We start from the raw sequence: 27,802 nt of genomic DNA, 5'->3' as shown, positions 1-27,802 counted from the left end.
AAAAGAATTCGATTAAACCATGAACGCCTTAAAACTATTCAATGACATATTAAACATTTTGTGGTGAGGCTGAGCTCCTGATGTCTCTGAAAATATTTCCTTTTGGTGCCAGGCACACTTAAAAAGAAAATCTGATTTAATGGATAGCAATGCTGCTCAAGCTAGATTTGCATGGGACTGATTAAAAAAGTTTAAATGTTTTCTTTTTCCACAATGCTACATTTGCATATATTCTGCACAAAACTAAAACTGCCTAGCCTATCCATGTGTGAGCTTAATTCAAATTTATGGAGAAGTAGCATTCAAAATAGATGCTGCATTTTTAAATAGTATCTACTTTTGACATACTGTATTACCTCTTTTCATTTCCCATTAGATGCTGTTTCGTATTTTTTTCTGGTCTCAATAAAATAATGTAACACTTTGGCGCAAACAGGCAGAACAACAGGCCAAAGCTGGAAGCCAAAATAGCAAATGACTCCACTGCATCTGCATAGTTTCCAGGGGAGCTTATATACGCAGGAATGAATGCCAGCCACACAGCACTAAAGATCAACATGCTAAAAGTGATGAATTTGGCCTCGTTGAAGTTGCCAGGTAACTTACGAGCCAGAAATGCTAGTATAAAACAAAGGCAAGCTTGCAGCCCAATGTATCCTAAAACACACCAGAATGCAAAGCTCGATCCAACACTACACTCCAGAATAATCTTTGAGCGTTCATATTCAGTGTTTCGAGATGGATAAGGGGCAGCATCAATCAGCCAGGCACCACAGATGACTACTTGAACCAGGGTACAGCTGAAGATAATGCCTCTTTGCTGCTTGGGCCCAAGCCACTTCATGATGTTGTCCCCTGGTCTGGTTGCAGTGAAAGCAGCCAGCACCACCAGAGTCTTTCCCAGGATGCAGGAGATGCAAAGTGAAAATGTAATGCTAAAAGCAGTATGGCGGAGCATGCAGGACCAAAGGGTCGGTTCTCCAATGAACACAAGAGAACAAAGGAAACATAGAGTCAATGCAAACAGAATGAAGAAGCTCAGTTCTGAGTTATTCACCCGGACAATGGCTGTGTTTCTGTGGTGGAAGAAGACTGCAAAAACACTGATGGTGAGACAGGCACCCACGACTGAGATCACTGTCAGGGCTATACCCAAAGAATCATAGGCCAAGAACTCCACCTTCTTTGGGATGCAGGCTGTTCTGTCTTTGTTTGACCAGAAGTCTTCGGGACAAAATGTACATTCTATTGCATCTATGGGAAAGATGGTGAAGAAAAAGTAATAATTATTTCAGAATGAAAATGGAACCTGATGGCAACCAATGTAGAAATTACCGTGAATTTTAATCTCACTTGTCTGATTATTAATTTTGCCACTGTCACATGGTACACAGTCAAAGCAGCAGACAGGCTCCCCACGACGGACAGCTTTCCTGGACCCTGGAGGACAGCTGGAACTGCATACAGACATTGGCACCTGCAAGACCACAGAGAACACAATGACATCTATCTGTGCTGTGTCAAGAGAAATAGATAGATTAGTCTTGATACAAAAATAGCTATTTTAATAAGTACTCAAATTATTTATTTAGCAAAAAAAACGGATGGAAAATGACAATCCCTCCATTCAGTTGGATACTCCTCTTTTGAAATCCTTTCTACACCTATACCCTCAAAGTTGAAGCATTCATCCGTCCATCATCCATTATTCTATTAAGCGATTGTGTTGTTGAATTTTTCTGTCTGTTGCTGACTTGCTGTTATGTATCCCAGCACAAACATGAAACCTTGGATTTATTGTAGGTTGGGGTTCATTAGTATGGTGATGTGCCACTGAGGCAGTCTATTTCATGTTTTGCTTCAGAATATATGGTGGGTCATCACCTCCACAGTTGAGTCCTGGCCTGAAAATGTCCATGTGACACTAGGGTGAGTGTTTTAGTGGCTATTATTCTTATATTTGAGTGCATTTTTTTTAAATCAGCCAAAAACATACTGTGTGCGTGTGTGTGACCGTGTGGGCAAGGCCAAGGTGGCCTGGTTACATGACTGACTCCTGGCCTGAAAAAGTTTTCCAGTCCGGCCCTGCTACATTGCAATGATATCTGAATAAAAATTTTTCTTAGAAAATGAAACTTTTCCAGTGAAATATTGTGTCACAAAATGTAGTTATACACTCTTTTCAATACAAACATTGACAACTATTGTCTGTAATAATTTTGCGTCTCCTGCTTTACTAATGCTTTACTGCAGACGTCTACTACAAGGAATACACTGAGAATTAGAGAATTAGAGTAATAAAATGTGGCATAATGCAATACCAATGTTGAATAAGTCTTCTTTGTTGCATCAAAGCAAAAGGATTCAAATGAGATCCAATCTTTCCTGCCCACCGGACTTACCTCCACTTCAACCTACAGAACTTCAACAGTTGGCATCTGATGAAGGTAAAAACACAGTGTGAGCAGCTTGCCTCACTCTGATGCCCTGCCCACATTATCCTGTCCTCCTGGATCACCAGCTCCTCTCCAGCAGGTTTGGTCCCGTCAAACAACCCCACGTTGACAAATTCAATGTTCCCACTCGTGCCTCTCTGCCAGTTAATAATGTCATAGTAGGGTACAGAGTCTCCCTTCAGGTCAAAGTTAACCTCCTCTCCATCAATGTCAAATTCAACTTCCTGAATGTAATGTTGGAGCTTAAAAACAAATGAAAAGTATTAAATACGCTAGAACATCTTTAACAAGAATTGAAATGTAATAGTGCAATGAAATGGTAAGAGTTCTGGCTCATACCTGCCAGGGGAATACATTGTTACTTTGAGCACATGAGTTGTTTTGAAAGGGTCCACTGCCCGGCTGACACAAAAGAAGGTTGTGCAGTGAATGAGCAACTGCATATACAGCCTTGTAGACATTATACGCAACTCTTGGGCTGGATGTATTCATGTAAGCTGAGTGCTGCTTCAATAGTGTCTCTTGACCGGTGCAGGGTGGCAACTGGGAGGAAGGAGATGTAGAGGGATTGCAACCATACAGAGCCTCCCACAGCTCCTGCACAAGAAGGTTATTGGGATACCTCTGAGGGTTGACTGTTGACAGGAAGTCACTGAGTCGAGATATGTGACCTTTCCTGATGCCAAACCCAATGGTGCCTCCCAAGTAGGGATAATACTCGCTTCCTGTGAAGACAGATGCTGTGACCCAGGCCTCACTTGCCACCCACTGGATTCCAGTGATGTTCTGTGTCATATAATCTCTCAAGAAAGGTGTCATTTCTCCTTCAGCTGAAAATACAACTACCACTTTTGCTGAAGAGCTTTGCATCACCTTTACAGAGACACGTAGAAAAAAAACTTGGATGAGTCAAGACAGAATTGGGACACAATGCAAGACTGGATTAAAAAACATTACAACTGAACAAATCACTTGGAAAACTAGACATATTCTATAGACTAGACTTACATATTCTATATTTATTTGTAAAATAACCTTGAAACAACAACTACTAAACTACACAGCAACTACATAACTTTGCTAAAATGCATTAAACATTATTCCCTTTACTAGATGATGCCCAAAAAGTAACTAATGATAGAGTAATGTGTACATAGTTACGCATGTTCTGATCTGTTCAGTGTTTAGATCAGGGTTAATGATAATAACTTACAAAACAATTATAGGGATATGATCTGTGTACATCAGAAATAAATATGAACTATGAATCACTTTTTAATTCTCTCAAATGGTGACTCCTGGAATCTAAATGATTACATTTAAGGTTGTTCTTTATTAATTCTGTCCTTTATTTAGTGACTGTGTAGAGCATGTAGAGCATATTTGGTGTTAATGCAAATAGATTAGTGATCTTATGGTAACAGATCTCAAGAGCAGTAACAAGTAGCAGTTATGATGAGGATTTATATGAATGAGGTGAAAAAACATGAAGGGGTGTTATATTCATGGTCAATGAAAACAAAATAATATCAAAGAGCAACTATTCTGCCATCAAACCTAAATCAGTACTCCTCTCAATCTACCTGCATTATCTCCAGGGCCTTCTGGCGATTATAAAGTAGAGGGATCATTTCCCGGTAAGCCACACATACACTGGTGCGCTGTAATTCCCTCAGTAGACCTTGCACTGCAAAACGGCCGTACTCATGATCTCCTCGGATAATCCCGACCCAAGTCCAATTGAAGTGCACCAGCAGCTGGGCGATGGCCTTCACCTTTTCTCCCCAATAAGTTAATTGCAAAAACACAGACATAAAAATTCTTCATTTGAATATTATGAGGTATTCAACTATCTGTGCTTCAATTTGAAAGATGAGAGTATGGTTTTGAATATATAAGACGAGGAAATGAACACAAGAAAAATATTTATGCAAAAACTGCACAAATAAATATTTTTTCTCATCGATTTTTGAACTCTTACCTGGTAATCATCATTAGGGATTACTCTGAAAAAGGTTGGATATTTTTTTCTGTCAGTTAAACATGCACATGAAGAAAAGTAACTGATCTGCATGAAGAAGGATAAAAGAAAGCACAGTAAAAAAGGTAAAATAATAATATTAATGTATGCAGGAATTACAATGAGCCTCCGTTACAGTACCATTGGGATTCTGAAGGGCTGCAAGATTCTTGACACCACAATGGACTGAGCAGAGCCTGATTCCCCAATCACAGCGAGGAGTGGAGAAGCACCGCTGCACATGGGAGAGTCATCCTCACTCGGCCCGTTCAACACAGCCAGAGCAGCCCTCTGGCCCGTTAGTGGATATGCACATGAATCAAAGATTTTGTAACCCAGGGTGTAATTGGGTAATAGTTCTGAACTCTGGTTGATCTCCTCCACTGCCAGCCTCATGGTCTGAGCCCAACGAAATGCTCTGGGATCGAATCTGCAGCTCGGCGTTGATGCGGACGCCACACATACATTGAACACAATCATTAGAGACAGAAATATTGCTTAATTTTCCAAAACTGGATTTGCGTACAGTATATGTTGTTTTGAATAATAAAGCGTACAAAATCAAATTTTCTCATGTGCTAACAACTTAAATTTCTAAATAGAAAGAAATTAAATAAACATATTTTTTCTTCCAATAAATCAAATTTGAAAGCTAATATTTTGCATCTCTTTTTTGCATTAATCTGAAGTTGAAATAAAATGTACCATGGTTCCAAACACATAAATGTCTAAATCATCAGAGGTCTATACCTTCAGAATGATTCCATGCACTGGAAAATATAATGCTGACTACCAAGTCTCAGTGTTACAAACCCGCACATTATTTAGCTGCAAATAATACGGTAAATGAACTATTATAAGCTCACCCATTGCACTTCACTGGTGGTGGCCTGTAAGTGGAGTTAATGTCAGGCATTTCTTGGTTGTAATGAAGAGGAAAGATCCCTCCAATAATAAATTCACCCTTGGCTACAAAATTTGTCTGGAAGCTGTTTCGAAGATTGCACACTTTGACTGCAGATGTAGCTGGAGAGCTGAGGCGGAAGACTGAGGAAAATGCTGAAGCAAGAACATTAACATGATAAAGCAAAGAAAACAAAAGAGGTAGAACCATTTTGTTAGGCATCCTCTGTAAAAGAGAAAGAGTTCTGAATTAGGCAAGTAATGATAAGCCTTTGTTGTGAATGACAGAGTGTTCCTTGATTGGACACCAGAAGCTCCACCTCAGGTATTTCATCAGGTTTCAGTTGATAAAAAAATATATATATATATTTGGAGGCCCCCCCCAACCCCGCCCCTCATCCCCGCACCTCTTCCCATCCCAAATGTATCATAGGTACAAAATGACCATATAACATGCAAATATAACGTTTTTTTTTGTCATATGTATCATATTTGATTGCATGAATATCACTCACTGGCCACTTTATTAGGTACAACTGTCCAACTGCTCGTTGCATGCAAATGTCTAATTAGCCAATCACATGGCAGCAACTCAATGCATTCAGGCATGTAGGCATGCTCAAAACAATCTGCTGCATTTCAAACAGAGCATCAGAATGGGGAAAAAGGGTGATTTATGTGACTCGGAACGTTGGCATGCTTGTTGGTGCCAGATGGGCTGGTATGAGTATTTCAGAAAGTGCTGATCTACTGTGATTTTTTCACGTACAACCATCGATAGGGTTTACAGAGAATGATCAAAAAAAGAGAAAATATCCAGTGAGTGGCAGTTCTGTGGACACAAATGCCTTGTTGATGCCAGAGGTCAGAGGAGAATGGCCAGACTGGTTCGGCTGATAGAAAGGCAACAGTAACTCAAATAACCACTCGTTACAATTGAGGTATGCAGAAGAGCATCTCTGAATGCACAACACGTCGAACCTTGAGGCGAACGGGCTACAGGAGCAGAAGACCACACCAGGTCCCACTCCTGTCAGCTAAGGATAAGAAACTGAGGCTACAATTCGCACAGGCTCACCAAAATTGGACAACAGAAGATTGGAAAAACATTGCCTGGTCTGATGAGTCTCGATTTCTAGAGACTGATGGAGGTGTCAGAATTTGGCGTCACCAACATGAAAGCATGGATCCATGCATCAACGGTTCAGGCTGGTGGTCCTGTAATCCATCCATCCATCCATCCATCCATCCATCCATCCATCCATCCATCCATCCATCCATCCATCCATCCATCCATCCATCCATCCATCCATCCATCCATCCATCCAGCCATCCATACCTTTATTATCCTTTGCAGGGTCACAGGGGTCTGCTGGAGCCTATCCCAGCTCATTACAAGCGAGAGGCAGGGGTACACCTTGGACAGGTCACCAGTCTATCGCAGGGCCATGGTGGGGTAATAGTGTGGGGCATTAGTACCTGAGTATTTTTGCTGACCATGTCCTTCCCTTTATGACCACAGTATGCCCATCTTCTGATGGCTACTTCCAGCACGATAACACGTGATGTCATAAAGCACAAATAATCTCAGACTGTTTTCTTGAACACTACAATGAGTTGACTGTACTCAAATGGCCTTCAAAATCACCAAATCTCAATCCAATAGAGCACCCTTGGGATGTGGTGGAACGGGAGATACGCATCATGGATGTGAAGCCGACAAATCTGCAGCAACTGCGTGACGCTATCATGTCAATATGGACCAAACTCTCTGAAGAATGTTTCCAGTACCTTGTTGAATCTATTCCACGACAGATTAAGGCAGAGGGAGTCCAACTAGCAAGGTGTACCTAATAAAGTGGCTGGTGGGTGTACTTAGGCCAGGTATTAACTGCGTAGTGGCGTCACCGGGGGCCCCTCCCTGGAGCCAGGCCTGGGGTTGGGGCTCAAAGGTGAGTGCCTGGTGGCCGGGTCTTTGCTCATTGGACCTGGTCGGGCTCAGGCCGAAACAGCGACGTGGGCCCACCTTCCTGTAAGCTCACCACCCGCAGGAAGGACCATGACAGGTTGGTGCAATGTGGTCTGGATAGCAGTCGTGGCGGGGTGCCTCGACGAACCAACCCCTAGACCAAAACCCTTGCAAAAGGGACATGGAATGTCACCTCACTGGGGGGGAAGGAGCCGGAGCTTGTCACGGTTTGTTGCTTCCTGTTTTATTTTGAAGCCCATGTCTTTGTGTTTGAGTTCTTGTTTGACAATCCTGTTTCCCATCTGCCCTGATCGTCTGCACCTGTGTCTCGTTAACCCTTGTGTATATCTGGTCTTGTCTTTCCCTTGCTCCCTGCTGGTTCGTACTGTTTGTTCCTCCGTGTTTTCCGCTCAAGTTTATGTAGCTTTTGACTGTTGTTTTAAGCTCTGGGTTTTTGTATCCTGTTCACCAGCTGTGTCACAGACTACATTAACTTCTGTGTAGACTCCACCACCACCGTACGGCGACCTTGAGTGCCATGAAAGGCGCCCTATAAATAAAATGTATTATTATTATACCCATCAAGACAGTTATGGCACTTTTAGACTAGTACCTACTCAGCGCGACTCGACTCGCCACGCCTCATCTCCACTCGCCTTGTCCTCGTTTGTTTTTAGACACCCAGATGAGAAGTGGCCGGGTTGGAGCGAAGCTGCTGTGACGTATTTGATTGTGTGATCTAAACGAAGAAGACAACAACACTAAAGATGTAGAACCTGGAGGAGATGATATATATGTGCTGCTGGGTCTATGGCTTGTGTTCAATATCAAGTTAAAAAAAGAGAGTGAAAGAATCTTCAAGCAGCGACACTTTTTCTTTTTTTTTTGTGTCGGCGCTGATGAAAAGTCAGCTGGAGCCACGAGTGGCTAAGAAGTGACCGAGCGCCTGGTAGATCTGGGCGTACCTTATCGCCCGTCTAGATCCCTTTTTAATTCTCTCCTCAGCCACCAGGTTTATGAACATCTGCACCTCATTGGATCACGAAACAGACTTTTGCGCTGCCATTGCCTGTCGGATAAAATGAGGAAGCCCCAAGCCGCTCTTGCGCTGACTCCCGCTTCCTGATTCAAACGTCTGACGGCCCCGCCCCCCGACCAATGAGTGGCGTGTAGTGTGATGACGTCATATCCAGGGCCGACTCAGCACGCTTAGAACCTCGGCAGAATAGATACAGAAAACGTATCTACTCGGCACGCCTCCACCCGCCTCGACTCATATATTAAAAGCGCAAAACGGGGGTGTGGCGAGTCGAGTCGCGCTGAGTAGGTACTAGTATAAAAGCGCCATTAGAGTATTTGCAAACAGTAAACCATGGATTACCCCTGTGATTAAAGACCTGCTCAAGGACAAGAGGAGGGCCTTTAAGTCAGGAGACAGGTACCTGCTGAAGACTGTGCAGAGGGACATGAGGAGGAGGATCAGAGAGGGAAAGAGCAGCTACAGGAGGAGGATGGAAGAACAACTGCAGCGGGACAACTTCAGCGGGGTCTGCAGGAGCCTGAACACCATGTCAGGCCATAACAACCTTAGACCTGCGCTGGACAGGGATCAGGAGTGGGTGAATGACCTGAACAGGTTTTTCAACCGCTTTGAACAACCAGCCTACCCTCCCTCCACCCAACCAGCCGTGCTGCAACTTCCCCTGACTGGAGCCCCTGCTGCTCCAAGGACTCACACCTCAACCCCCCTCCCTGTTACCCCCCCCTCCACCGAATCCACCACCCAACCCGCTCTCCTCCACAACCCCCCAGCCCACTTCCTACTCCACCAAATCCACCAACCCCAGCTCAAGTGGAGAGAGGACTGGCCAGGGTCATGGCGAAGAAGGTGACAGCTCCATATGGCATCACCTCCAGGCTGCTCAAATCAACTGTGCAGGATTGTGGAGCACATCTTCAACATGAGCCTGAGGTTGCACAAAGTACCACAGCTGTGGAAGACGTCCTGTGTGGTACTGGTGCCCAAGTCATCTCGACCCAGTGACTTCAACCACTACCGGCCAGTGGCCCTGACATCGCACCTGGCAAAGACCCTGGATAGGCTGGTCCTCCACCACCTGCGCCCCGTAGTGAGCTCCTCCGCCAACCCGCTGCAGTTCGCCTACCAGCCGAGCATCGGGGTTGAGGACGCCATCATCTTCCTGATGCAGAGGTCCCAGTCCCACCTGGAGCGGGCTGGAAGCACTGTGAGGATCATGTTTTATGATTTCTCCAGTGCCTTCAACACCATCCAGCCAGAACGTCTGAGGGACAAACTGGACCATGCTAGAGTCTGCCAGCAGCTGACATCATGGGTCCTGAACTTCCTCACAAACAGACCACAGTTTTTGAGGACAAGAGGCTGTGTGTCTGACACCATGGTCTGCAGCCCAGGAGTGCCACAGGGGACCGTCCTGGCCCCCCTCCTCTTCACCGTGTACACGGCCGACTTCACCCACCTTTTATGACTCTGTGGTGGCGTTGGTCATCTTCTATGGTGTGGTCTGCTGGAGCAGCAGCATCACAGCAGTAAAGTGGAAGTAACTGGACAAAGTGGTGAGGAAAGCCAGCTCTGTCCTGGGCTGCAGTCTCTGTGGTGGGGGAGAGGAGGATGGTGGCAAAGCTGTCCTCCATCATAGACAATGTGTCCCACCCCCTTCATGAGACTGCCCTGGGGAGCTCCATCAGCGGCCGGCTTCGTCACCCGCGATGTGTCACTGAGAGGCATTGCAGCTCCTTCCTCCCCGCTGCCATCAGACTGTACAACCAGGCCTGCTCGCAGTAGTAATCGACAATAACGACATGTGCAATATCTGTGCAATATCTGTCTACCTCATACACATCCTACCTGCTTTTTTTTGCACTTTTTTCTTTCTTCCCCGTACTGCACTACTTTTATTTTTCATTCCAATGTATATACTGTTTATATTTTGTAATTATATACTTTTTACTTTTTATCCTTTCCCTGCATGTGTATGTTGAGTGTACTGCTGCTGCACAAAGTGAATTTCCCCATTGAGGGCGAAATATAGGACTATCTTATCTTTTGGTTTTGATTGGACAAATAAATCGCAGTGTTTTTTGGGAACTCCTGCTTTCTGGTGTCCTGCATCTGGGTCCTACTCCAACCGCATCATAACAGGAGCTTGTGTGTGAGGTTGAGACATCGGCTAGAGATAGTCGGGCTCACTTCTACACATAGCTTGGGCTCTGGAACCCAGCTCCTTGAAAGGGGCTGGACCCTCCACTACTCTGGAGTTGCCCTGGGTGAGAGGCGGCGAACTGGTGTGGGTTTGTTTATAGGCCCTCAGCTCATGTGTTGGAGTTTACTTGAAGTACTTGATAGTTCAATTCAATTCAATTCAATTTTATTTATATAGCGTCTAATACAACAGATGTTGTCTCTAGACGCTTTCCAGAGATCCAGAACATGAACATAAACATAAACATAAACATAAACCCCCGGGCAATTATTATATAAACAATGGCAGGTAAAAACTCCCATAGTGGGAGAAAAGCCTTAAGCCAAACAGTGGCAAGGAAAAACTCCCCTTTAGGAGGGAAGAAACCTGGACCAGGACCTGGATCATAAGGGGGGACCCTCCTGCCGAAGGCCAGACTGGGGGAGTCAGGGACGTCAACAGCACACAGCAGGCAGGTGGAAGCAGCAGCGGGATGACCAGAGAGGGGGGGGGGGGGGTGGGGGGGGGGGGTGCAGGCAGGCGGAAGCAGCAACAGCAGACATCCACATAGGCAGGTGGAAGCAGCAACGGGATGACCGGGGATGGGGGGGAGGGCCGGGAACACAGGCCAGAACGCAGCTCCCGAGGCTCCAGCCTGCAAACATACACAAAAGAGAAAAAAGGGGGGCCGGCACAAGAAACTACAGGAACGATGGACAAAAATGATAGCTATGAGATATTTATAATAAATAAAAATGGTAATGGAGAAGAGAGGCAGGGAAAAGGAGAGGAGAAGAAGGGTGAGAGGCACCGCCCAGCGGATCATGTCGGTGCCCCCCTGCAGCATAAGCCTATAGCAGCATATCTACCGCGAAGCTATATTTGAGACTAACTATTATAGTCTTGTTCTATAGCTGCAACTATGACTACTGACTCTAACACACTAGAGTTTACACTACCTAGAGATTTACCAACACCAGCTAGAGGTTTACTAAACACTAACTATAGGCTTTACTAAACAGAAAGGTTTTAAGTTTAGTTTTAAAGGTGGAGGTGGTGTCAGCCTCCTTAACCCAGATTGGAAGTTGGTTCCAAAGTAATGGTGCCTGATAGCAGAACGCCCGCCCTCCAAATCTACATTTAGATACTCTAGGAACTACGAGTAAACCTGCACCCTGGGAGCGGAGAGCTCGACCAGGAACATAAGGCACTATCAAATCTTGTAAATACTGCAGAGCTAAGCCGTTTTGGGCTTTATATGCAAGTAATAAAATTTTAGTGGTCATAGTGGTCCTACTGGGGGGACTTCAACACTCACGTGGGCAATGACAGTGATACCTGTAGAGGGGGGATTGGGAGGAACGGCTTTCCCCGATCTGAACCCGAGTGGTGGTCTGTTATTAGACTTCTGTGCTAGTCACAGTTTGTCCATAACAAACACCATGTTCAAGCATAAGGGGGTGAATATACTATACTTGCTGTTCAGAACGCGTACGCCACACGTATCCTGCGTTCATTTGACGCGTCAACAGGCACGTTCTCCAAATGAGAGTGTTCCAGGCATGTCCCACCGGGAAGAGACCCCAGGGAAGACCCAGGACACGCTGGAGAGACTGTCTCTTGACTGGCCTGGGAACATCTCGGACTCCCCTCGGAAGAGCTGGAGGAAGTGTCTGGGGTGAGGAAATTCTGGGCATCTCTGTTGAGACTACTGCCCCTGCGACCGGATAAGCGGTAGAAAATGGTTGATGGATATTAACTGTGTATGCTTCTTAACCACTGCTTTTGCTGCACAGTCACAGCAGAAAATAAACGCTATCTCAGATTAAGTCCCATAGCTATTTAGTTTGTTTAAAATCCTTAGTGTGGCTTAGAAGGATATAGTGATAATGATGTCATGAGTACTGTGTCTGGGCGGTGCCCTCAGATTTGTATGTACTAGCCACATTATATAAATCAGTTGCACCCATTATCCTTAGTGTGGTTTCAGAGCACAGTGGCTATAAAACATTGATCTTTCCTTCACACCCAAGCTGGGGATGGCATTACTGGGTGCGAATCTTCTTATGTTTCTTTCTCTTATGAGGGCTAAACCTGTTTCCTCTGCTGCTGAGTATAACTGTGTTTTCTTGGGGGATGAGGAGAAAAATAGTCTATATGAAGATGGAGATGTAGTCATAGGGGGTGTATTTCCTCTACATTACAGCCCTCTGTCATCTCTTCTGACATATAAATCGAAACCAACACCTAGAACGTACAATTAGTAAGTTATTAGTGATGACTTGTGCAGTGAACATTGATTTCAGTTCATTGGATTGTTTTGTACAGTTATATGGATTTTGCTGAATGATCAATTTCGTTTATGTACAGTTTCAGCTCTCGTGCCTTGCGCTGGATGCAGACCATGACTTTTGCCATCAAAGAGATCAACCAGCGCAGTGATCTTCTGCCACACCTCAAACTAGGTTTCCACATCCGTGACAGCTGTGATGACATAGCTGTGTCCCTGAAAGCATCCTTTCTGTTAGTAAACGGTCAGCCTGAGAGAACTCTCAGAGCTAAGAGTCTGAAGACAGACCAGAGTCCAGTAAATAACAACAGTTTTAGCTGTATTTCTGTGAACAGGATGGTTTCCTCAGTAATCATAGGAGATGCTGCATCTGGGGTATCTATGGCTCTGTTACGAAGCCTGGGTTCTTTCCATATACCTCTGGTGAGACTGCCTTTGCTCTGACTTTCTATTGCCTTGTTAGATGTGGTTTTCATGTTTTCACAAAGTTCCAGTTAATTATTACATTTTAAATATCGTATTAGTATGAGACAATTCATTTTTCTTACAGGTTACATGTGGTTTTCAAATGGTTATCTTATTCACAAAGTATAAAGTTAGTCAACACAGATAAAAACTTCAAATTGAAAATATTTCTATAATTTTTTTTACTTGACAGACATTAAGAACTTGCTTTTGCTGTTGGTTGCTCTCACAAGTGTGTACATGCAAAGCTTTTAAATGTACCAGCATTTAATTTTTGAAAACTTTTTAAATGCTTTTTTAATATCTGAATTTGTTCAGTCTGTTTATGAGGTTAGGTCTTTGGGAAGCCTCTTAGCTTTCAAAGACAACTGGACTTCCTTTTCTTTTATTTAAATCCTTTGAGAGTTACTACGACCTGGATGACTGAGAGTGTATCGAGATGCTTTCTACTTAGAATCCTGAAAGACACAAGTGTCGTTTAATCACATTTAATGCTTGTTTCATGTTTTGTTTCAGCATATTGTGGTGCAAAAGATTAACTACTGTTTGCTATAAAACTAGGTGAGTTATTTTGCATCATGCAGCTGTCTGAGTAACCAGAGGGAGTTTCCCACCTTCATGCGCACCATGCCAAGTGACACCTTCCAGATACGAGCCTTGGTGCGGCTTGTTAGTTATTTCGGCTGGACCTGGGTGGGAATCATTGGCGTGGAATCAGATTATGCCCGCTTTGCCATCCAGCTTTTCCTTCAGGAGTCAGTGCAGTATGGTGTGTGTGCAGCTTACACTCATTTCTACCCTGTTGAATTAAGCCACCAGGCTCTTGATGGGCTTCTGAATGTTATCCAGGTACATCAATATATTTATCATATGTGTGCACACATATAAAACAAATATATCATGTTTCAAGTGTATTTTATCATTGAGAAAGATGTATCAACTGAGGCCATTGGCCAGAGGACAGATTTTGGAATACAGGACATCATTAATAAATGTATAAACAAACATAATCATTATTTAAAAAAAAACATGTACAAAAAAACTTTTTATATATTTTTTCACTAATGAGTTCCAGCATATCATATTTAATAAAAATCTCTTCAAATTCTGTAAGAGAAAATTTCTACTACTAAATCTATTTAACTTTTCATTCATCAGATGGCATCTTCAAGGGTCATTATTAATTTTTCTGGTGAGTCAGAAATGCAGGACATTCTGGGAGAGTTCCAGCGTCGGAATATAACTGGTTATCAGTGGATTGCAAGTGAGGCCTGGGCCACTGCCAAGATGTTGTGGGAAGAATCCGGAGATCGCCTTCTAGGAACGTTAGGATTTGCCATCCGCAGGGCTGCTGAGATCCCAGGTCTGCAACAACATCTCACAAATCTCACATTATCAGTGATTCATAAATTAGCCTTTTTTGCAGAATTTTGGGAAGAAACATTTAACTGTCGATTAAAGGGATCAATGAACAGCCATTATCATGGGGTGGAAAGCCCCCAAAACAGACTGCCATGTAAAGGGACAGAAGATTTGTATGATGTTTACTCTCCTTATTCTGATGTGACACAGCTTAGAGTGTCCTATAATGTCTATAAGGCTGTACATCTGGTGGCTCATGCCTTGCAAGACATGAGTAATTGCAAAGTTGGAATTGGGCCGTTCCTGAATGGCACCTGTGCGAACCCAAAAAAATTTGAACCTTGGCAGGTGAGAGCAGTTGTAAGTTTTTTGTTCATAAGTTGTTGTTATATTAGTTATATCAGATACATAGAACAGGCATAGAAATAAATCCGATTTGTTTTTCAAATAATATATTTTTGTGTTTTTTCTTCCAGCTCCTCCACTATATGAAGAATGCTAATTTTTCGGTACTGGAGGAGAATGTCAACTTTGATCAAAACGGTGACCCAATTGCATACTATGATCTTATGAACTGGCAAAGTAGACCTGATGGCTCTCTAAACTTGGTAAAAGTCGGTTACTATGATGCGTCGTTGCCTTCTGGACACAGCCTGATCATAAATCACACAATGATCCAGTGGCCCATGGGGAAGCAGGTGTGTTCTCCACAAACTGGCATGAGACCATGTTCACCGCTTAGACTCTTTTATGCTCTATTAATCAATTCCTCAGTCACACTGTTGTTATTAGTGTGTAACATTCTTTGTTAAATTAGCAGGGAAAAGGGTCACCTCATTTATTCCAGTCCAGTTGTGAAAAACTGGATATTAATATTAGAAAAACTATCCCAATAATACCATATTAAAAATCCTAATAATACCATACATTAATATAGTTATGGTTTGAAATTAGAAATGCAAAAAAAGTCTTCATATATTAAATAAGGAATAAGTAATAGGTAAGAACATCACTTTTTTCTTTGTATAAATGTAATTTATACATGTATCAAAGTCATGCACTTGACTTAGTTATTTATTTATTGTATGTGTAACACTGTCCTTAAATAATATATCAGTATACAACCCAAAATTACACATTTTCTGTAAATGCAGATACATTTTGTGATGCCTCATCATGCTTGGACATACATGACCAGAGGGTTCAGGTATCTGTTTAGGCCTGGCTGGGTTGTATGAACTGACATTCTAACGAAAAGAGAAAATAGTGTATTCTGAAACCTACTGAATACCCGTCATACAAAGCAAAGGCGGAGCCCATTTCCTGACCAAGAGAAACTGGAAAACTAAGTTGTCATATTTTAGAGGAAAACCCTAAAGTAAGGCTTCCAACCAGAGGACTATTCTAACCAGTGCTTCTCATCATGGGCAACTCTGGAGTAGGAATAAGGTATAGCCCCCCTTGAGGTGTCCAAAACCTGGACATAGAGATGAGCTCAGATCTAGTCAGTACAATCACACACACACAAGTTCAGGTTCTTTTCCCATCAGAGAGGAGCCATTCCATATCCTTAGAGTTAATTGTAGCACCCAAGGGTTGGAATGCAGATGGCCACAACTTCAGCTTTAAAAACCCTTTGACAGGAAAGAAAAAAAAATACGATCTTATTCTTTGTTTTTTAGTTTTTAGTTTTTCAGTTTTGTTTTTGTTTTTCCTTTTTTAAGATGTTTTTTTATAAAACAGGCCTAAAACAATCAAATTAATTGGAATCAGTGTTGCTGCTGAGTGACAGAACTTTGCCTCTCAGGCTATCCGGTCTGTATGCAGTGACAGTTGTGGTCCAGGTTCACGCATTACCAGAAGAAAGGGGGAACCTATCTGCTGTTACGACTGTGTTCCCTGTGCTGAAGGACAAATTAGTAATAAGACAGGTGTGTTCTGTCTTTCCTTTTTTTACATACTTTCTTTACTTTGTATAATCAAACAACAAAATACATATGGTCATAAGACATACATTTATAAACATTCAGTGTTTCTGATGCTGTTTGAAAGGGTTCTACAGTTTTTCAAGAGTACCACATTTTGTTTTAAATGTGACTTTGCCAAAGTTTATTTGCTTTCCATCTCTAGATTCTTTAGAGTGTTCATCATGCTCAGAGAAAACATGGTCCAATGAAGCCAAAGATCTCTGCATCCCAAAGACTATAGAGTATCTATCTTACCATGAGTTCATGGGTATTCTGTTGTGTGTGGCATCTGTCCTCGGAGCGTCCATTTCGATTGCCATCATTGCCATTTTCTTCACATATAAAGACACTCCTGTGGTTCGTGCCAACAACATGGAATTAAGCTTTCTTCTTTTGGTATTCCTCGCCATCTGTTTCCTTGTTGGCTTGCTGTTCATTGGGGAGCCCTCTGACTGGCTCTGCCTTATCCAGTATCCAGCATTTGGGATCAGTTTTGCCCTCTGCATTTCATGCCTTCTGGCCAAAACAGCAGTGGTACTAATGGCCTTTAACTCCAGACTGCCAGCCAGCAATACCATGAAGTGGTTTGGAGCAAAACAACAGAGAGCCAGTGTGTTTTTTGGAACAGCTGTTCAGGTAAGGGAAAAACAACAAACCTTTTAATTTAGGTTTTACATGTTTATTTACCTTTGTTTGAAAACTAATATCCTATTTTTTTCCTCTGTCCCCAAGGTAATAATCTGTCTTATATGGCTGCTCATCAGTCCACCACATGCCAATTATAATACAAATTACCACAGTTCTACAATCATCATGGAGTGTGTCACTGGTTCAGACATTGGCTTCTGGTGTGTCCTTGGATACATTGGTGTCCTGGCTTGCATGTGCCTCTTAATGGCTTTTTTGGCTCGGAATTTGCCTGATAATTTTAATGAGGCAAAGTTCATCACCTTCAGCATGCTGATTTTCTTTGCTGTGTGGATTACTTTTATCCCAGTTTATATAAGCACATCTGGAAAATACACTGTGGCTGTTCATATTTTTGCTATTTTAGCTTCAGCTCTTGGGCTTCTATTTTGCATTTTTGTTCCCAAGTGCTATATAATTTTATGGAAACCAGAAAAGAACAGCAAGAAAAAATTATTGCAGAAGTGAAAAAACAAAAGTGCAACATGCTTTCATGATTACAAAATTATAATTGTATACGAGTTTACTAAATCTTTTTTTTCTCTTGCTGATAATAAAATAAAGCGAACCATTCTGAAATACTGCTGCCTGAAACCTTTTTCTATTTAATCAAGGAACAGTTGTTGCTTTTTTTTCTTAACTTACAGATGCTATGCTATTTCATGCCAGAAATTGACACATGTTCATATGCGTTATTTGCAAGTTACTCATAAGTCAAGATAATATCTAGCGTACCCATAACTTTTTTCCAACCGATGAGTTTTGCTTTGCTTTTAACCTATGTTTAAGTTGTATTGAACTTATCTCCAACCGGTGAGAATAACAGTACACCTCCTCAGCCAGCCACTCTTCAAAATATTCTGCCATTTTTTGACCTCCCCGGCCACTCACTTATGACCAACTGTTGCCCTGACCTGCACTACAGCCAACTAGCAGCCGAGGATAGAACTGGAGGTCACGTCTGCATTCGGTCATTTTTGGAGTATGTCCATGGTGACGTGTCAAATGAACACAGGATATGTGTGTCTGCCATGATGTGGTTGTGTACGCATTGTAAACAGCAAGTATATTCCAGCCCTTATGCTGTAGCTACAGAGTAATGGCGTATTGGCAGGATTGGTTGGATTCTGTTGGATAATTTATCCGTATCCGCATTTTTTCTTTGGGTTGTTGTTGAATTTCGCCGGAATGTGCTGGCTAAAATTGTCAAGGTGTGACAAAGCCCTTGACAGTGTGACTTTGCTGTTGGTTTAAAAAAATTAATTCAGTATGGACCGTAATAAATGTATAAAGTCACTGAAATACTTCTGTATTATTATTATGGGCATGCCAAGTAGTGGCATGACCATATTGCAATCGTCCAGAATGGCCCAAAGGGCAATGTTGCTAGCATTTTGCTAACAAGCTAAAGTCGCAAAAGTCCCACTGTGCACCAGCGGGTGTACAGCATGACCCCGCTCTGATGTGGAAAAAAAAAATCTCCAAAAAATAAAACACGGCCCGAAAAACCTGAAAAATGAAGGCGATATATTAGTATACAGAAAAGGTTTCCCTTTTCTTCCTTATTATTCTTATTCCGCACTCTTTTTTCGTCCGTTAATACGGCCCGAACCGCAACCTGCACCCGTGCATGCCATACATCGTTGGATGCGTCTCCATCGTGCCTCGATGGGCATTACTAGAGACATCGTACAAATGTTCCCCGACTCGGCACGCTGTGGACTTCAACATATTAAAATTTCATGAAGCTGTGATTTAAGGACATTTTATGTCAAAATCCATGCCAAATGGCCCCATTCATTTGGATGGGGTTTTTTACCATGGTGAAAAAAAAACCTATCCGTTAACATAGCCTGAACCGGAACGTGCACCCATGCATGGCATACATCTTTGGATGCGTCTCCATCGAGCCTCGATGGGTATTACTTTTCTCTGTCAAAAGTGTTACCGTGGCAACACTAGAGGCCAAAAAGCAAAAAAAAAAAAGGCGAAAATTCGGACGCTTATTGTTCGGCCGAACTTTATCGTAGAGACATCGTTCAAACTTTCAAACACTCGGCCCGATTGGCACTAAAGGACAGTACAAACTCATTATTCCAATTATTACAGTTTTTGCGATATTGACCTTTCATTTTGTATTTTTTTCCGTTTGAATTTCGACGCTTGTTGCTAGGCAACAGGTTATCGTAGAGACATCGTACAAATGTTCCCCGACTCGGCACACTGTGGACTTCAACATATTCAAATTTCATGAAGCTGTGATTTAAGGAAATTTTATGTCAAAATCCATGCCAATCCATGGCCCCATTCATTCGGATGTTTTTTTTTACCATGGTGAAAAAAAAACCTATCCGTCAACTAGCCTTAACCGGAACGTGAACCCATGCATGGCATACATCGTTAGATCCATCGTGCCTCAATGGGCATTACTTTTCTCAGTCAAAAGCGTTACTGTGGGGACGCTAGACGCCAAAAAGTGCGCCCCATTAATAACTATTGGGAGCTCAGGAATGAATGAAATGCAAGCGTAAACACCTCAAACTGACATAGAACCACCCGAACACAACCACTACAGCTCCAAACCAAAGCAGCAAGAGGGGTCGAATGGGCAGTAGGGCATGCCCATATCAAAATTTCCTGAAATTTTCTAGTTATTATTATTATTATTAGAGCCTGAGCACTGAAGGTGCGAGGACCAGAGCCGGATTAACGCAAAGGCAAACTAGGCATGTGCCTAGGGCCCGATTGACAGGGGAGGGGCCTTACTATATTTAGTATACATACATATATATACGCATATATACGCACGGGGCCTTTTGGCCCCATGCGTATATGCCGGGGGGGGCCCTTGCTCACGCGCAAGGGCCCCCCCCCGGCCATTTCGCACAGGACCTTGCAAATCTCCCAGACGGCTCTGCATACGCATACACATATATACATATACACATACAGACATACATACTACAGCACACTTTGTCTTACTGCAAATTTTATTGGTCTTTGTAGATTTGACTTCTTATTTAACTATTCAATTTAATCAACACATTTAATTAAGATTTTCATGAAAATGCAATAGCTTAAAACATTTATCTTATTTTACTCTGTTTACATAGCAATGCTGACACCTATTGGTGATTTACTGGTACTAATACCTTAACAATGATACTCGCAATCGATAAGATAAGGATAATTTAATAGCATTTAATAGAGCGGTGTAATAACGTATAAATAATAAAAATCTAAAAATTGTCTGATAGACTGTTTAATATACAACACATGACTTATTTTGGAATACAAAGAACCAATTTGACTATGACTATGCTATGTAAAATGTGAATTAACTTTTATTAGTAACTTTGGTAAGTTTAAGATTTCAATTCATAAATAACATCGATGGAGGGGGGCCCAAAAATCACAGTCTGCCTAGTGTAGTCCATTTATTTAATCCGGCTCTGGCGAGGACCCTATGGTATCTGTAGTGTTTATTATTAGGGCCCGAGCACTGACAGTGCAAAGGCCCTATTGTATCTGTAGGATTTTTTATTTTTTTTTCTCGTTTTTCTCCCGACGAAATGATGGCCTTTTTGCCCCCCAAAACAAGCCCCAAAAGTCACAAAATTTTGCACGCAAGCCAGGCCTGGTGGAAAATTTGATATTTAATGCTTTGCATTAATGGGCCCTAATGGCTCAACAGCGCCCCCTAGAAAACTTTGTGCCTCAAGCCCCACAATACGGTTTGACGTACATGCACGAAAATCGGTACACACCTGTATCATGTCGCAACTTAAAGAAAAGTCTCTTGGCGCAATGGCCGAAACCGAACAGGAAGTCGTCCATTTTGAATTAATCGTGTAATTTTGGTGCAATTTATGCCATTTTCATGTGTCGTGCTTTGAGAAACTCCTCCTAGCAGGATCGTCCGTACGACATAAAACTCGCTCAGGAGACACAAAAGACGTTATCGATGAAAACGTATCAAAATCGTGAGTTTTCGTGAAATGGCGTGGCCGTGGCGCCGCGTCAAACTTGAACATTAAACAGGAAGTGATACTAGTAGCTGATTGGTCGATATTTGATAGATCCTATTTTCTGCCATAACTTTTGAATGGTTTGACATACCGAGTCATGGGTGGTGTCATCGGACTCGGTTTTGAGTCCTTGACCTTCAGTGGCATGAATTGGCCCCGCCCCTTCTTCTTATTGGTCGATATGTGATATTTCCTATTTTCTGCAGCAACTTTTGAATGGTTTGACATAAAGAGTCGTTGTCACGGCTCAAAGACAGAGAACCCAAATGCACGACACCAAACACAATCAGAGTCCAAGAGGCTTTAATCAGGGTCAAAAGGCAGGCAGGGGTCAAAACCGGGTAGTCAGGGCAGATCAGGCAAACAATCCAAGGGGGTAGGCAGAAATCCAAAAACCGGAATCAGGCAGGGTCACAGACAGGCAGGCAGGCAGAAAACTGATCAAAAATCGGGAACGCTGGAAAGTGAGGCACAAACACTCGACAATCTGGCAAACTAGAAGGTGGAAATGGGCCGGTATATGAGGGGAACTGCTGATGAGGGAAACCAGGTGTGGAGCTGGGCAGGGGAAGCACAGGTGAAGGGAATGAGTGGATTTCTGGCTGATGAGGGTGGCAGGGTCTGGAATGACAGGAGAGTGAGTTAACAAGTAAAAAACATATTCAACTGAAAAACCATGACAGAACCTCCCCCTCAAGGGACGGCTCCCGACGTCCCACCAGGCTGGTCGGGATGAGCACGGCGGAAGTCCCGGATGAGAGTGGGATCCAAGATCCTCTGTGTAGGAACCCAGCAGCGCTCCTCAGGGCCGTAGCCCTCCCAGTCCACCAGATACTGATAGCCCCTCCCACGGCGACGGGACCGAAGGAGGCGCCGCACCGTGTAAACAGGACCACCCCCAATGAGCCGGGGGGGCGGTGGGGGCCTGGAGGCGGGTTGAAGGGGACTCTCCTTGACAGGCTTTAGGCGAGAAACGTGGAATGTGGGATGAACCCTCATGGAACGAGGGAGGCGTAGTCGAACGGCTGCTGGGTTGATAACCTTGGATATGGGGAAGGGACCCACAAAGCGGGGCGCTAGTTTTTTGGATTCCACCCTTAATGGCAAGTCCCGGGTAGAAAGCCAGACCTTCTGACCAGGGGCGTACTGGGGGGCTGGGACGCGACGCCGGTTAGCATCCTTACGGTACCGGTCAGAGGTGCGAAGCAGTGTGGAGCGGGCCTGCAGCCAGGTTCGCCGACACCTGCGAATAAAGGCCTGGACAGATGGGACTGTGATTTCTCCCTCCTGAGTCGTGTAAAGCGGAGGCTGATATCCCCGGGAACACTGGAAAGGCGAGAGTCCAGTAGCTGTGCTGGGAAGGGTATTGTGGGCGTATTCCACCCACAACAGCTGCTTGGACCAGGATGAGGGGTTACGGGACGTGAGGCAACGCAGGGCCGTCTCCATCTCCTGATTCATCCTCTCCGTCTGGCCATTGGACTGAGGGTGGAAGCCTGAAGAGAGGCTGACGGAGGCACCCAAGAGCCTGCAAAACTCACGCCAAAAACAAGAGGTAAATTGGGGCCCCCGGTCAGAGACAATGTCCCTGGGGAGGCCATGAAGACGGAACACATGATGAAGCATCAGTTCAGCAGTTTGTTTGGCAGATGGTAGCTTGGGTAATGGAATGAAGTGAGCAGTTTTGGAGAAACGGTCAACCACAGTGAGTATTACAGTGTTACCATCTGAGGGAGGAAGCCCGGTGACAAAATCCAGGGAGATGTGGGACCAAGGCCGATGAGGAACTTGTAGAGGAAGTAAGAGGCCGGCAGGAGCCTGCCGAAGACTCTTATTCTGGGAGCAGACCTGACAGGCAGCGACAAACTCTCTGGTATCCTTCTCCATGGAAGCCCACCAGAACCGTTGCTTAAGGAACGCCAGGGTGCGGGCGACACCGGGGTGACAGGCCAGGGGTGAAGAATGGCCCCACTGAAGAACCTCAGAGCGAAGGCTGGCAGGCACAAAGAGGAGGTTATTGGGGCAATTACTGGGGGCAGGAAACTGAGAGCTTGCCTGTTTGACCTTGTCCTCCACAGGCCAAGTAATGGCCCCAACCACGCAGGCAGACGGAAGGATCCCCTCAGGTGCGGCCTGGGGCTCCATGACCTGGAACTGGCGGGACAGGGCATCGGCCTTTGTGTTCTTGGACCCTGGGCGGTAAGAGAGAGTGAAGTTGAACCGATTGAAAAACAACGCCCACCTGGCCTGGCGGGAGTTCAGTCTCTTGGCAGAACGGAGGTATTCCAAGTTTTTGTGGTCAGTCCAAACGACAAACGGCAGCTCCGCCCCCTCCAGCCAATGCCGCCACTCCTCCAAAGCCAGCTTGACGGCTAGCAACTCACGGTTGCCGATGTCGTAATTCCTCTCTGCGGAAGACAACTTGCGAGAAAAAAAGGCACAAGGGTGAAGTTTATGATCCCTAGCAGACCGCTGAGAGAGGACAGCCCCCACACCAGAATCAGATGCATCCACTTCTACCAGAAACTGAAGTGAGGGATCCGGGAGGGTGAGTATAGGAGCAGAGGTGAACAAAACTTTCAACTCACCGAATGACCTCTCCGCCTCGGGGGACCACACAAAAGGGGAGTTGATGGAAGTGAGAGCTGTGTGGGGGGCTGCCACGGCGCTGTAATTTCTTATGAACCGCCGGTAAAAATTGGCGAAGCCCAAGAAGCGTTGCAGTTGCTTCCGGGAGGAAGGAGAGGCCCAATCCCGAACAGCCTTTACCTTGGCAGGATCCATCTGGAGGCCCCCCTCCTTGATAATGGAGCCCAGGAATGAAACCTCCGATGCGTGAAACTGGCACTTTTCGGCTTTCACGAACAGGTGATTCTCCAGGAGCCTGCGTAGGACACCTCGCACATGCTGAACATGCTCCTCCCTGGACTTGGAAAAGACGAGGATATCATCCAGATAAACAAAAACACAGGTATTGAGCAAGTCCCTGAGGACGTCGTTAACCAGAGCCTGAAAAACCGCAGGAGCATTAGTGAGCCCGAATGGCATGACCAAATACTCGTAGTGGCCCTGGGGAGTGTTGAACGCCGTCTTCCACTCGTCACCCTCCCTAATGCGTACCAGGTGATACGCATTCCTGAGGTCCAGCTTGGTAAACACCGTGGCACCCTGCAACAGCTCAAAAGCAGAGGAGATGAGTGGGAGGGGGTACCTGTTCTTCACAGTAATGTTGTTCAGACCACGATAATCAATGCAGGGGCGCAGCGTCCTGTCCTTCTTATCCACAAAGAAGAATCCGGCCCCAGCAGGAGATGAAGATGGACGGATGAGGCCTGCTGCCAACGAGTCATTGATGTACTTCTCCATGGCCCTGGTTTCTGGAGCAGACAGGGAGAAGATACGGCCCCTGGGTGGAGAAGTGCCAGGCAGGAGGTCGATTGCGCAATCGTAGGGCCGATGCGGGGGCAAGGAGGAGGCACGAGCCTTGTTAAACACCTCCTTGAGGTCCATGTACTCTGGAGGAACCTCAGACAAATCTGGAAACTCAGATGAAGGGGAGTTACAGGGAGTGACAGGCAGAGCAGATCTGAGGCAGACAGCATGGCAATGAGAGCTCCACTGAGAAATGATCCCTGAAGACCAGTTTATGTGAGGGTTGTGTTGTTTCAGCCAGGGATAACCCAAAATGACAGGTAAACTGGGTGCATGAATTAAGTGAAATGTTAGAGTTTCATGATGGTTACCTGACATGCCAAGGTGAACCGGAGCCGTGCGGTGAGTTACGGAGCAGAGCCGACGCCCATCAATTGCGCTGGCCGGGACAGGCTTGGATAGGAGCTCCCGCTTGATTCCCAACTGGGCTGCCAAGGAACTATCCATAAAATTGGCGTCGGCACCAGAGTCGATGAAGACCGTCACCACATGAGTCTGACCAGTTACAGTCAATCTTCCAAAGACCAAAGGGCGAGAGGGCATTTCTGACTCGAAGATCCGGCTCACCAGCACCCCCGGAATTACTGGTGAGCCTGCCCTTTTACTGGGCAGGAAGCCACGAAATGTCCAACCTGGACACAGTACATGCACCTGTTTTCCCGCTGGCGGCGCTGGCGTTCTGCCAAGGAGAGATGAGTCCGCCCCAACTGCATGGGCTCCGGAAAATCATTAGAAGCGGACGGAGGAGCTGAGACAGGAACCGCGGCCGGTAGGTGAGGGAACCCCCGGAGTACGGCGGACTGGGCTCTCTCCCTCTTCCTCTCTCTGAGGCGTCCATCCACCCGAATGGCGAGAGCGATCAGGGCATCCAGGCCGATGGGCGGATCTCTGGCTGCCAGCTCATCTTTAATAGAGTCAGAGAGACCATGATAAAACGCATCATAGAGTGAATCAGCATTCCACTTACTTTCAGCTGCTACCGTGCGAAACTCAATGGAATAATCGGCCACACTTCGTCCCCCCTGAGCCAGGGTGAGCAGACCACGAGCCGCCTCTCTCCCCGGTGTAACGTGATCAAAAACCTTCTTCAGCTCGTCTGAAAAAAGTTTCACTGAGGAACAGATAGGGGATTGCCTCTCCCACTCCGCGGTTCCCCAGTCCCTGGCTCTCCCTGTGAGCTGGGAAATGATGAAGGCCACCCGGGCCCTCTCCGACGGATAGGAAGACGGCTGGAGCTCGAAGAGGAGAGAGCATTGAGTGAGGAACGGCCGGCATGTTCGTGGCTCACCGGAGTACCGCTCTGGAGGCGGAAGCCACGCCTCAGGTGCTGGAGGTCGGGTCGACAAGAAAAGCTGGTTCATCTGCTCCCGGATGGCGTCTAAACACCGGTCCTGACGAGCGGCAAACTCCTGAAGTCCTCCGGCAACATTGAAGAGTTCCTCCTCATGACGCTGAAGAGCAGCAGCCTGAGAAGACAGCGCGTGCTGTACTGGATCTGGATTTGGGTCGGCTGGGTTCATGCTTTTGGCCAGATTGTACTGTCACGGCTCAAAGACAGAGAACCCAAATGCACGACACCAAACACAATCAGAGTCCAAGAGGCTTTAATCAGGGTCAAAAGGCAGGCAGGGGTCAAAACCGGGTAGTCAGGGCAGATCAGGCAAACAATCCAAGGGGGTAGGCAGAAATCCAAAAACCGGAATCAGGCAGGGTCACAGACAGGCAGGCAGGCAGAAAACTGATCAAAAATCGGGAACGCTGGAAAGTGAGGCACAAACACTCGACAATCTGGCAAACTAGAAGGTGGAAATGGGCCGGTATATGAGGGGAACTGCTGATGAGGGAAACCAGGTGTGGAGCTGGGCAGGGGAAGCACAGGTGAAGGGAATGAGTGGATTTCTGGCTGATGAGGGTGGCAGGGTCTGGAATGACAGGAGAGTGAGTTAACAAGTAAAAAACATATTCAACTGAAAAACCATGACAGTCGTGGGTGGTGTCATCGGACTCGGTTTGAGTACTTGACCTTCAGTGGCATGAAGTGGCCCCGCCCCTTCTTCTGATTGGTCGATATTTGATTATCCCTATTTTCTGCTATAACTTTTGAACGGGTTGTGATACAGACATGTGGGTGGTGTCATTGGATTTGGTTTAGAGCCCTTAACTTTCATTGGTGTAAATTAGCTCTGCCCCTTCTTCTGATTGGTCGATATTTAATAGTTCCTATTTTCTGCCATAATTTTTGAATGGTTTGACATTAAGAGTCGTGGGTGGTGTCATCTGACTCAGCTTTGAGTCCTTCACCTTAATTGGTGTAAATTAGCCCCGGCCCTTCTTCTGAATCGTCGATATTTGATAGTTCCTATTTTCTGCCATAACTTTTGAATGGTTTGACATAAAGAGTCATGGGTGGTGTCATCGGACTTAGACTTAGGGCAGAGGCATTAATACATTTTATGTTTGTATTTGTTTTATGTAAATCACTTTGTGCTGCATTTCTATGCATGAAAGGTGCTTTATAGATAAAGTTTGATTTGATTTGATTTGATTTGATTTGATTTCTGATTCTGATTTCTGATTTCTGATTTTTAACGGAGCCTGACTACTCTTGATCAAAGCTGACCGGCTCACAAAACAGCAGCCTGAGGCCAAAGATCACTTATTTCTTCCTGATTATCTTTCTGTTACTGGTGATTATGTAAATTTTGCAACAATAGTTATATATTTGCCCACGGATTAATAGCTTTTTGTATTTTGGGAGTGGAATTTTGTTTTTGCAGGCTCTTTCTGCAAGTCTTTGTGTGTCTTCATTTGAGTACTCATTGAGTACTCAACAGATGACTGAAACTATCTCCTTCACACATGGAAAACCTTTTTGGGTATTTCAGTAACTGTGATTATTAATTATAAAATGCTACGTATATGGACGAAATGAGATTTTAAGCATTTTATTGTAATTATGATGAATGCATTTCAGAATGTCAACAATGGAGAGTTACAGCAAA

The 27,802-nt window shown here is 44.7% G+C and overlaps 2 protein-coding genes across 2 annotated transcripts; one reads left to right on the top strand and one right to left on the bottom strand.

Annotated features, from left to right (window-relative positions):
• Window positions 1–352: 352 nt before the first annotated feature.
• LOC133441828 (extracellular calcium-sensing receptor-like) lies at window positions 353–5,470 on the bottom strand. The gene is made up of 8 exons (XM_061719501.1): window positions 5,343–5,470; window positions 4,618–4,906; window positions 4,438–4,524; window positions 4,040–4,231; window positions 2,796–3,329; window positions 2,474–2,698; window positions 1,354–1,477; window positions 353–1,254 (listed from the first exon to the last, which is right to left on the bottom strand). Exons 1-8 carry the CDS (start codon window positions 5,390–5,392, stop codon window positions 353–355), a joined length of 2,403 nt encoding a protein of 800 aa, XP_061575485.1. The 5' UTR covers window positions 5,393–5,470.
• Window positions 5,471–12,734: 7,264 nt separating this feature from the next.
• Window positions 12,735–17,808, top strand: LOC133442540 (extracellular calcium-sensing receptor-like). Its single transcript, XM_061720548.1, has 9 exons — window positions 12,735–12,832; window positions 12,940–13,151; window positions 13,209–13,282; window positions 13,886–14,017; window positions 14,483–15,034; window positions 15,163–15,384; window positions 16,494–16,617; window positions 16,817–17,289; window positions 17,386–17,808. The coding sequence occupies exons 2-9, from the start codon at window positions 12,965–12,967 to the stop codon at window positions 17,806–17,808; spliced, it is 2,187 nt and encodes a 728-aa protein (XP_061576532.1). The 5' UTR covers window positions 12,735–12,832; window positions 12,940–12,964.
• The last annotated feature ends 9,994 nt before the right edge of the window (window positions 17,809–27,802 follow it).

This window comes from Cololabis saira, chromosome 4 (genome assembly GCF_033807715.1).
Source record: "Cololabis saira isolate AMF1-May2022 chromosome 4, fColSai1.1, whole genome shotgun sequence".
NCBI classification, from domain to species: domain Eukaryota; kingdom Metazoa; phylum Chordata; class Actinopteri; order Beloniformes; family Belonidae; genus Cololabis; species Cololabis saira.
Note: the sequence above shows the minus strand (reverse complement) of the source record. Positions and strands in the feature narration are given on the sequence as shown.

Bases quoted from the DNA above. Each gene is read 5' to 3' on its own strand.
- LOC133442540 (XM_061720548.1), top strand. From the start codon at position 12,965: ATGCAGACCATGACTTTTGCCATCAAAGAGATCAACCAGCGCAGTGAT. The intron at 15,035-15,162 runs GTGAGAGCAGTT...TTTTTCTTCCAG, and splicing joins AAAAATTTGAACCTTGGCAG to CTCCTCCACTATATGAAGAA. The intron at 17,290-17,385 runs GTAAGGGAAAAA...TCTGTCCCCAAG, and splicing joins TTTTTGGAACAGCTGTTCAG to GTAATAATCTGTCTTATATG.
- LOC133441828 (XM_061719501.1), bottom strand. From the start codon at position 5,392: ATGCCTGACATTAACTCCACTTACAGGCCACCACCAGTGAAGTGCAAT. The intron at 4,907-5,342 runs GTGAGCTTATAA...GCCGAGCTGCAG, and splicing joins CCACCAGTGAAGTGCAATGG to ATTCGATCCCAGAGCATTTC. The intron at 1,478-2,473 runs GCAAGCTGCTCA...GTGGTCTTGCAG, and splicing joins GGGCAGGGCATCAGAGTGAG to GTGCCAATGTCTGTATGCAG.